A 12,311-nucleotide genomic window follows, 5' to 3' on the forward strand; every position below is an offset into this window, starting at 1 on the left:
ATTGACATGGTGCTAACACGCTTAATGCCCAAATCATCTTGAATGCAGGTAGAGTTCTCACTAATACCGATACCAGGATCTACAACGTAGAGCCACACAAGCACTTCAAAAACCGCCCCAAAAAGTCCAGGAAAAAGTTATTGCTGTCCCCTCCCTGAGCAAATACAGCCAGCATTAAGTGAGCCACGTCATTTCTCCAACCGCATCTCATCTACGCAAGACTGAACCTCTATGTTACCTGCAGTCTTCTCGGCAATCCTGGCCTGCGAGGCTTGTTCCAACAGCTCTGCGTCCAGCTTCAGTGTGTCCAGTTCTCTCTCCCTGCTCCTCAGCGCATCCTGCAGCTGCGAATAAACACAGGAATCCCAACAATCAATGTGTATAATGCAAGCAGGCTCTGCAACCTTTTTATTTACACATCTATCTGCAGAAATCTACACAGAGGAAAACAAGATCACTCCGACCGTCTATTTGTTTTATAATGTAAATGTTTACATGGCAATTTACTTGGCTAAACTATAACCTTTTAAGATAATGCAAAAATTGTACTTTTACTTATTGTGCTGAATGGTGTAGTCGCAGATTGGTGCAAAACCTCCTTACACTGACAGTGCCAACCTGGTATACTGACGGTCATCTGGAAACCATGAGGGTCAATCACAGGTTGGTAAAGGCCCCCACATACTAGAACGATTTTTTGGCTGATTGTCCGATTTCCGACCGATCGTCCGATATATCGACCGAAATGTTTTTTACCGATAATCGACCGATTATAGTCGGTTGTCGGTAAAAATCGGACGATCGGTCGGAAATCCGACAATCGGCCAAAAAATCATTCTAGTGTGTGGGGGCCTTGAGACTGAGGCAACGGACTGATGGCTAGATGGAGCATCAGGTTCCCGGTGGAGGTAAATAGCCACAGCAAGGAAAGCCAGGGCCAAATAAACAATGGGGCACATGGGAGTACAGCCCCGCATCTCTATATACAGATAGACCTATGATAATAACAGCATGATGGTAATGATGATGATCAACAGCCTATGCTGGCAACGCAGCCTGCCGGAAGTCTAAAAAAAAAATCTGTTTTTTTCAACAAAAGTGTCCAATTTTTTCTTTTATGCATTTAGGGAGACGGATGGGCTAAAAGTGTAGGGAGTGGACACACCCAAAATGCTCTGAACACACCCACACAGCACTGGTCACACCCACTCCCCATCTCGGTATATATCCTTGAGGGGTAAATGTATGAAGCTTGGAGAAGTGGGATCTATCCCCATAAAGAATGTTATGTGCAAGGTGATAATGCACCAGCCAATCAGCTCCGATATGCAAATTGACAGTTAAGATCTGATTGGCTGGAGCATTATCGCCTTGCACATAGAGGGGTGAATTTATGAAGCTTGGAGAAGTGTTATCTATCCCCATAAAGAACGTTATGAGCAAGGTGATAATGGTTCAGCCAATCAGCTCTTACCTGTCAATTTACATATTGTAGCTGATTGGCTGAACCATTATCACCTTGCTCATAACGTTCTTTATGGGGATAGATAACACTTCTCCAAGCTTCATAAATTCACCCCTGAGAGAGATAAACGTCCAGCTAATCACCTGCTAACTGCCATGTTGCAGGCTGTGTTTGAAAAAAGTCAGTAAGGAGCTGATTGGCTGGACATTTATCTCTCTTTATCACCCTTGCATTTATCTCTTGTTAATGCTGAATACATCTGCCCCACTGTTCTTTATGGGTATAGATCCCACTTCTCCAAGCTTCATACATTTACCCCTGAGTGCCAACTTGTCCATAATTTGGGGATGGGTTTCATGTGGGCAGATGATCCACTGGTACTGTTTAGCACTAGGTATAATATATATTATGTTTATATTAGTATGTTTTTTATTACTTGGCTCATTTTATAATGTGCTCTTTTGAACTGTCAATACCGGCATTATGTTCACATTTAGATTTGTTTTTTAATAAAATGATACAATCCGTACTGTGCAATTTTATTGCTGTCACATATAACCAATATATCAATATACTAAAAACAAGTTGTGGAGATTTAAACAATATGATGTCTGAAATCCTACTTGTAATTAGTTAAGAATGACAACAAGGGGTTGAATTAATGAGCCATGAGTCGGCTTGTGGCATGAAATAGTGAGGCCACATGACAAATTTATTGTGATTGCAAAACAAAAATATCCCTAAGTAGAGATAAGGGGATACTGGGTACTTGTGTAGTATCACGGCGCCCACGATAATTAGTCACACGATTTTTAATCGCATCGCATGCCATACACCCGATGGCATTCGATGCGATTTAAGCCCCCTATGCGATGTAAAATTGTATAAGCACCCTAATGAGTGTTTACAATGTTAAATGCACCCCCAAGTATAAATGTGAACCCGAAGCGGGGCGGCGGTACGAGTCCTCCGACCTTTTCATACCCCCACTATCCACGTTGGCGTGGAGTTGTTTTATAAAGTGTGGCGAGTGCAGCGAGCCCCGCGAGGGGACGCATATACCTGTGAAGTTCTGCGCGTCCGCTCGCCTCGCTGCTCTCGCCACACTTTATAGAATCAACTCCACGCCGACGTGGATATTGAGGGTATGAAAAGGTCGTAGGACGCGTACCGCCGCCGCTCGCCACGCTTCGGGTTCATGTTTATACTTGGGGGGTGGCGTGGGGGTGCATTTAACATTGTAAGCACCCATTAGGGTGCTTATACAAGTTATAATCGCATCCCATCGCATTGTATGCCATATACAATTTTAAAATTGTATGACATTGTGGAACATCGCGCAATATCGCATCGCATACCTTATGGTCTGCGATGCGATGGGCGCCGTGATGGTACACAAGTACCGGATACTGTCATATTGTCTACAGCATTTAGGTCTACAAGCATTAGGTCTACACCACTAGGTCGACCTGCATTAAGGTCGACCTGCATTTAGGTAGACATGCATTTAGGTCGACATGACTGAAGGTCGACAGGGTCATTAGGTCGACTTTTATAAGGTCGACAGGGTCATTAGGTCGACATGGGGAAGGTCGACAGGCAAAAGGTCGACATGGGGTCATTTGACCTTCAGCCAGGTTGTAGACCTAATGCTTGTAGACCTAAATGCAATCTGCCGAATGATCCCATTCCGAGATAAGACACCAGATAAGACACCATCGCAGCTGCACTTCACCACGCTCACTGCTTACTGAAGGGACTCCTTTAGGGGCCTACACATGGCGAGAGGCTGAGCGTCGGGATGCTAGGTCCCTCAGAACACTTCAGCAAGATCGCTCAGCACACAGCGATGTGCGGAGCAATCTGTCAGGGCCAGTGTTCTACAGTGAGAACACTGGCCCTGACACCGGCGATTATAGATTTATATAGCATGCTCTCAGAATGGTCAGAAGGGTCCCAGAAATCTGGTCAACCTCAGCCCCCCGGAAAGATAGGCAAGCTCCCGGAATCCGAGCATGGTCCGTGCAAGCAAGTGTCGCGATTTGGGTCTTTGTAGCCCGCCCCCCCCCCCCCCTCTGTGCAATGCCTGAAATACTGACATTGCATGGCAGGGGGCGTGGCCACAAGGACGCGATCGCATTGGCCATGCCCCCACACTCATCAGTCGCTGGCTGGCCGTCCCGTCAGTGGCTCTGCCTCCCATACCTGACTGAACTGGAGCTTGGATATATGAGGCCGCATATTGCTATGGCCCCTACACACGGAGCGATGTACGGGCATTTTCTAAGCAATGTAGATCACTTAGAAAATACCCCAAAATCGCCATGTGTGCAGGCCACATTAGACCTTTTCCTCCTCTAATAAAATCTAGTACGGGAACCTGTAAACAGTCATGTACAAACCCATATTACAGCTTTGGCTCAATAAACCATAACTGAATGTTAACATTGATCACAGGTAAGCTCAAATGCTGATCAGCCAATGGCAGCATCTACAGTATTTCAGAGGCTTGTACAGGCAGATTGCTGCCCATTGTCCCACAGAGTGCAAAGGGACATTGTCCATGGGTAACCACAGCACAGAGTACTGCACAGTCCCGAAAATTGCAATAAAGTATATATACAGCAGGATATGCTGTTACCTAGAGGTGGATTTGCCACAAGGACACTTAGACACCTGTCTAGGGCCTAGCACATATACTGGCCGTCCAAAACGTTCCCAGAGCAGCATTGCGAGAGTAGAGCGTGATATTATTACATCACATGGACCCGCCCACACGTCCAAAGTCCCTTTGATGTTTTTTGAACAGATAAAAAATGTGTGGACACAAAAAAATGGTTTCATCCATTGTATGTGGGCAGTCAGTGTACACAGGTATTACGTCTACTTCCAAAAGACCTAGAATGTTATTGAGATTTGTACACAATGCTGATGGTCACGCAGCTCAGCATTTATCAGTATACTGTGTGCGCATCAAGGTGCTCTATGCCGCCTGCAATCAGCAGCAAATATATAGTGCTATGGAGGGCCCCAAAACGGTATCTTGCCTAGGGCCCCATTAAGTCTAAATCCGCCTCTGCTGTTACTCTGTATTACAATAACTCCCAAATCTCCATCACTGAAATGTACATTGTGGCCATTGTGTCTTTATTCCTAATCCTATTCCCATGTAAATGCGTAATATACAAGGCAGTGTCCCTAGAAACCACAAGAAAGTATCATACAGTGCTGACAGCTTAGCCACATCACATGGTACTGTATGAGAGTTTGCATGTAAGCTAAGAGGTGATTGGTGTAATTATTATAAATAATGCAGTTCCCTGAAGCCCAAAGGGCATATACAGTAACCATACAAACAGACTATGACTGCAGTAATTTCACACTCGCAGAGCCGGGTCATACCCGGAAATGTGTTCTCGGATGCTTCCCGGGACTCTACCCGGGAATGTACCATTTTCACACTGCACTCAGACCTAGGATCGACCCGGGACAGCCCCATTCACACTGATCCCGGGACATCCCTGCAAATACATATGTATGTCATTAGAAATGGACTCCAGGGCTCTGAAAGATGACATCAGCATTTGTGAGCCCAAGAAAGATCCAATCAGCAGCATTTTAAAAGTCCCGTTTACCCAATCCCGGGTACGGGACCATTCACACTGATCACATCCCAGGTCGATTCCGGAATCTACCCAGGTCATCCCGTGATATTATTTCAAGACCCTTTCACACTGAGCAAAATCCCAGTTTGATGCGCGTTCATGTGCAAAAACCTGGGATATTTTTGCAAGTGTGAAAGGGGTAGTAGATGTTTAAGTTTTCTATGAGATTTTGTACTGTTAGGAAACCAATGCCAGAGTATACCTGCATTTTTTGAGTAAATGTCTGAGGTACAATTCTCTCAATCTTTTGGCACCGCCTGAGAGATGGTTTGAGGAGACCTCCTTGTTGTACGGCTCTATGACTGTATTCCAAACTGACTACTGCTGGAATGGCGCACACTTCAGTACATCTCCCTACCTCCATAGTCCTGCGTGGGGGAGGAGGGTTGGGTTGCTATGGCCCCAGCAGTACTGGCGGGCTTGATAAAAGGATGTGAGTGGGTGACGGATATTAGGGTGTTCCTAGTCACACCAGGCCTATGACGGTAAAGTATACTGACTGTAATGCCTGCTAACCCTACCTCTACTACTAGACCTAACCCATTCCAACTGTAACACCTGCTAACACTAACTCTACCACTAGCCCTAATGCATACTACTAACATTTGCTAACACTAACTCTAATGCATACTACTAACATTTGCTAACACTAACTCTACCACTAGCTCTAATGCATACTAACATTTGCTAACACTAACTCTACCACTAGCCCTAATGCATACTACTAACATTTGCTAACACTAACCCTAATGCATACTACTAACATTTGCTAACACTAACTCTACCACTAACCCTAATGCATACTACTAACATTTGCTAACACTAACTCTACCACTAGCCCTAATGAATACTACTAACATTTGCTAACACTAACCCTAATGCATACTACTAACATTTGCTAACACTAACTCTACCACTGGCCCTAATGCATACTAATACAATTTGTGCTAACATTAGCGCATACCAACTCTAATACCTGCTAACCCTACCACAATGGAGCAGCATTGAAAAGGTGAGTGAGGGGGCAGAAGACAGGGCCAGAGTGGCCCACAGGGTTACAGGGCAAAACCCTGGTGAGCTACACTGGCTGGGACCCCACCTCCTCATATAGGGATCAGAACTGTGCATTAAAATGATACATTGTACACATGTTGCCTTACAGGACTATGGTGTATTATCTACAGTGCATTGGGTGTGGAACCTTAGGTCACCAGCATGTTGGTCGTCAGTCATTAGGTCGACGTGGGGTTAGGGTTTTTTCAAAAAATGTTGTCTCGAATGTCGACACAGTCAACATGGACACTGAAACGTAGCACAGTGCTACGCTCGCCATGCTTCGGGCATGGTCATTATGCTCCCACCACGCCCTAGTGAATGGTAGGGCATGAAATACCACCTGTCAGCACACATCGGCCTCATGTCAACCTAACCCATGTCGACCTAATGACCGCGTCGACCTAAATGCATGTTGACCAACATGCTAGTGACCCAATAACCGTTTCCCAGTGCATTGCGGTTATCATTCTAGTACATTCCCATGCAAGTGCTAGCAGTATTTACTATATATATTTAGCATGGGGTCCCAACCACGTCCTCTCTAATGGTTACCTAAGTTCTGTGACAGCTGGCCACACCTCTTCTGGAGACTAACCACACCCCTAAACATGGGCTCTTACCAATGCACTCCCCCCCTGTAGGCCCTTCTTTCCATAGTCCAACACTGACAGGAGAGAAATAAGCTGTGCAGGGATGAGAGTTGCCGGCTGCTCAGGGAGTGCTGGGCATGCCCACAAAATGAAGACAGTGGGGGTGGCAGCACGAGGACACACCCCTCCACACAAGACTGTGCTCATCCCTCCCACCCTTTCTCCAGCGCAGAAGGCCCCGATTCCCCAGCATCCATAGTTGGGATATATGTTAATATAATAGTCTCACCACTGTCATTTGGTAATTAGAATTTTTTGTTAGAAAATTAATTTAGCCCATTAAAGAGAGAACAATACATTCATGCAAAGCCGTCATCAAAGCCGCTCATCTGTGGGTAATATCAGCAGAAAAACGTCTTTCCCAGCGATGATGCGGGAGCGCTCACTGCTCATTGCCGGGGCCATACACACTGGGTGGCTTTGAGCTGAAAGCCGCTCAAACCTGCAGTTTTGAGCGACTTTCAGCTCATAGTCACCCAGTGTGTATGGGCCTTAACTCAGGTTGCTTAATACGTCTTACATGCTCTATGCCATACACAATTGTGGACTTAAAGACTAAGACCAGACACTGCCAATATTAAAAGTAAACCTGAAAACGATTTCCTCCATATTACAGCATGCTTACATAGCATCAGGGCATTACCCGGTCACCTTAACTTACCAGGCCCCTGTATTTATACCTAAATAAAATAGAGGCTATTGGAACTAAAACCAATATACATGGTAGTGGGTGCAGAAAAGGTCACAAAGCATGAAAACTCAGACACGATTGTTGTTATATTATGGTGGTATATATTGGTTAGATGTTATAGAGTTGGTATTTTAAGATGTTAAATAATTCAATAGTACAAAGTTGTTAAATACATCTGTAAGGTGGTGGTCAGATGCACTGTCCCCGCTGTAAGCAGTTTAGGTCGATGTCTTTGATTTCATGCACAGCTTTGTTCTAAGCCATCCGAAAACGGTTTTCTTGGGCTTTTTCTCTGTGCTGCTGAATATCTCACTGTCGACCTTCTTAAACCGCCTGCCCAGCTTTCTTTGAATCCAGGTCTTTACCCTGTTTTGGGGCTTTTCGTTAATGGGAACATCATTAGTGGTTTCGGCCAGGATTTTATGGCCAAAGTTTATTTGTGGCCCAGCCTCATCTACAAGAGTGAGGCCAGGGGGTCTTTCCTCCCGTACAGCGGTTTTCTTGCGGGTGGTATCAAGAAAATCTTGCTGGTGGTGTCTGAAAGGATGGACCTCTGTCATCAGATTGAAGCTGGAAGGTCTTTTCCAGCCTAGGGATGTTTTCTGGGTGGTGTTATGCCGCAATTCATGGCAGACATTTAAGTGCGGCTCAGCCTCTTTCACGAAAGTGCGGCGAGGAGGTATTTTTTTGGCTCCAGATCTTTCCTTGGTGTTATCAAGCCATCCTTCCCACACATAAAATTTCACCTCTGGGTAGTAATTATCAGCATCAATGATGTCTTCCTCATCGCTATCATGGATTACTATGATAGTATCACGATTCTCATCATTGCCGATATCTTTGTCAGCACTGATCTTATCCAGATATTCATGGTCTGGGATGTAGTGGCTGTTCATCTGGAGATGTTCCCTAGCCTCAGATGTGACTGTCTCCCTGCTATCACTGTCACCATTCTCATCACCAGCATAAAATATGGCAGTTGGAAAAGATGTCTCAGCACAGGTCTCTGGCAGTTGTTCCTCTATGTGCACCAGGCCAGGAGATATTTCTACCTCACCTAGAGACATGTCTGGGGAGACATCCTCCTCTTCTTCTTCATCATCATCCCCTGTATAGAATACAACTTTTTCTTCATCACAATGGGATGTGAAAATTGAGGCAAAAGTCACAGCATGGTAAGCGACCATTTGCAGATATGAATCCTCACCCATCTCCTCCTCCTTTATGAGGGTGAGGCCGGGTGGTCTTTTCCCGCCTAGAGACATTTTCAGCCTCAGGCCGAGAACTGGTTGTCTTCTTTTTTGTTTTGTTTTTCTCTCTCTCTCTTGAAAGCTCCTTCCTCTAGCAACTCGTATTGAGAAGTGAAGGTACAGAGCCAGCAGCTGATTGGACCGTGTGTGTGATGTCACAGTACCCTGTCTAACTGACACTGCCATCACCACCAGCCATCACCAGCCTGGAAAAAGGGTTCAGCTTCTTTAATTAATCAATTAAAGAAAACAGTGTTGCTGTTTAGTGTCAGGCCCAAAATTAGGTGTACTCTTCCTCCATTATATCTTTCTAGGAAATTTAAACAAATATCATGTTTTAAGACCTAATAAGTGCACCTATGAGTTTGGCCAAACAACACCTGATGTAATAAAGTAATATATATATATATATATATATATATATATATATATACAGAAGTACCAACACACTCGCCATTCCTAAGAATGGGGTGCAAACAGCACCCACTTCCCAGGTTGGGGTGCAGTGGCCTGTGACCACACACTCTAGTAAATACAAACACAGGGGCCCAGCACTCACTACAACAAACTAACTCACCTTAACATTCAAATAATCAATAAATAAATAATGGGGTTTTAGTTCATGAATTGATCAATGCATTTAAGCTTGCAGCCCATCGCCAAGGGACCCCATTTCACTGCAAGTCCTACACTAACAACTGGTTTTCATGGGATATATACAGTATATATGTTGGTCCGGCACTCCAAACTAATTTAAATATCTTGGCCCGGTGCCCTCACAAAAGTAGGATATATGTGGACGACGTGCGGCACTCGGTCTCTTTCAAGAAGCTGGAGACGGTGCGACTTAGACAACGTTTCCGTTTAATTAACTTTTTTCAAGTTTGTGGCGGCTTGAAAAAAGTTAATTAAACTGAAAAGTCGCAGTTTCCAGCTTCTTGAAAGAGACAGAGTGCCGCTTTGTACACACTAGAAGATATATCTGCAGACCAATTATCTGCAAATATATCTCTGGACTGATCGGGCAATGTGTGCTACATACACTCTGCCCGATCCGTTGTGATTGAGGTTGACAGCCGGCTCCTGGTGCAGATGTACAGCTGGTCAGTATATCGACCGTATACTGAGCAATGCGCCGATATATGCCAAAATATATCAGGCATAGGCTGTGTTGAACAGCTGATGTGATATGTTTGTGAATGGCATTGGTCACATTCATATCGCTGGAACACACTGACTGATATTACATCGATATTTCACTTGAATGGGCGATATATCGGCCGGTGTGTACCCAGCATTACACTAATCCTGTCCATGCAAACCTGCTAAAGACAACATAACTCCCTGACAGCAAATACAGTATGTCCGTTATACTGGCCATGATTTAATCCACACTATTGCATACAAACAGCACATGACTACAGCTAATTATTGGCGCACCATGGCAAACACAAGGACAATAGGGTGCTGATGTGCTATGACACACATTACCGAGGAATAAGGTGTTTATGACTTCCCTGTCTAACCTGCACACATCCGTGAGACAGCGCTGCCATGGCCCATGGCTTCTAAGGAGTTATATCATTTGGAACCACGACCATGTCAGGAAAGATTCCCAATTAGGACAATATATTCCTATTTACTCTACGAGGGTTTGGTACAAAGCACTAAACTGCGCAAATGGAATCACTGAAAACCTGTTAATTGTTTGTTGTAAATATGCGCTTGCGCAGACCCCCAAACATCGGAACGGGCCCAAATTCACCCAGTTACTAATCAACCTGCATTAGGCCCTATATCCAGCGAGTGACGTATTAATGGCAATACAGTATTGTAGGTTCAGCTGCACACAATGAAGTATAGTCCCTCTACAACAGCTGCAATATAGGAAAAGATTTATGTTACATTCATCTGCACTTTGTGCCTACTGGCATTACCAGAGCTGGGCATCCCCTATACAATTATCTGGCAGTCCCTCCGTCCAATCTAGCTGGTTGGTATTAACATCTGGTAATGGTTTGGAACACATGACAATCGTTCAGTTGCTCGCCAACAATGAGAAACGGACAAAAACATTCTGTCATTCCGACAAATGGATTCAATCCACGATGGCAGTGATTGGCAGTAAATGGCTTATTGTCATTTGCTCCCATAAGTTACCACATTTTCCTTCCAACCAACCGAATTGGACAGTTTTTTGTCAATTATTTCACCTCTATCTTATTAGCTCACATGAAGAACCCATTTTTTTTTTTCTATGAAAACAAATACGTCTGACGACAAGCTGCAAACCTACAGTATTTTTTCGGCCTTATCACGGATATAACGTCGCTTATTGTGGATTTGGTTCCACCTAGTGAAATGAATCACTCGTAAGTGGCAGCATAGGAGGATAATCACCGGCTACAGGTGTTAATTAAACAAACATTTTTATTCATCATAATGGGGTGTGGATCATTAGATCACCAGCATGTTGGTCGACAGTCACTAGGTCAACAACATTAGGTCGACTCGACATGCATTTAGGTCAACATGCAGGAAGGTCGACATGAGCCTAGGTCAACATGGGTTAAGTCGACAGGGTCAAAAAGGTGGACATGGGTTAGATCGTCAGCACCGAGTCCCCAGTAATTGCAAGAGCATTGGACTCCTTGAAATTAGATCCACTGTGTCATCCGGTTAATTAGGGGCAATGGCTTGATGTCCCCAATGCAGTGTCCGGTTTATACCGCAGGATGGAGTCTCAGCTGTTGTGCCAATGGAGAGTGGTGCAATCAGCTGGACGCGTGGGTAAATGCTCAACGCGTTTCCCCGGAGCAAGTATATGGTGTCTTATCCACAGCAGCTCAATATATACCCCTCAGTTGATTGGAGAGCGGAATTCACATGTGTGGTTGTAAAATAAATAACATGAACCGTCTTGTAAAATATACATTTGTCAGCCTGCGCTGGCACACCCTACTTCTATTTACAGGCATAATGCCCCAAGCAGTGCCAATTACACACAGAATGCATCCAGTAGTGATATATCTGCCCCTCATAGTTCCAGATCCATAATGCCCCCAGTAGTGCCATATGCATAATGGCCCCAGTAATACTCACAGCCCGGCCTCTGCTTCTACTGCCAGGCTGCCACCACCACCGTCTCCTTCCATCTCTAAGAGGAGGAGAGTGGAGTTCATGCTTTGATGGACAAATGTCTTTATTCAACCTTATCATATGTAACTACATGTAACCCTCGCTCTTGGGCACACTGGCACAAACAAACAGGGACCAGGGGCATACCGACACACAAACACACACTCACACACTGTAAGTGCATACTTACATAAACATACAGGGACCAGGGACACACTTACACATACATTGTAAGGGCATATTGACCCACATATATAGGGACCAGGGGCACACCGACACAAACACACACACATACATACATACATACATACAGGGACCAGGGGCACACTGACATACACATACATTCATTATAAGGGCACAGTGACCCACATTTACAGGCACCAGTGGCGTAACAAC

At 44.8% G+C, this 12,311-nt stretch overlaps 1 protein-coding gene across 1 annotated transcript in view; it reads right to left on the minus strand.

The window, feature by feature from the left end:
• The window catches only part of MIPOL1 (mirror-image polydactyly 1), a 308,085-nt gene that overhangs the window by 183,243 nt on the left and 112,531 nt on the right, over positions 1-12,311 (minus strand). The window contains exon 4 of the mRNA XM_083166788.1: positions 239-344. Within this exon, the coding sequence (XP_083022914.1) occupies positions 239-344 (106 nt within the window). The remainder of the gene's footprint in view (positions 1-238; positions 345-12,311) is intronic.

This window comes from Crinia signifera, chromosome 12, assembly GCF_055691185.1.
Source record: "Crinia signifera chromosome 12, ASM5569118v1, whole genome shotgun sequence".
In the NCBI taxonomy this organism is placed as follows: domain Eukaryota; kingdom Metazoa; phylum Chordata; class Amphibia; order Anura; family Myobatrachidae; genus Crinia; species Crinia signifera.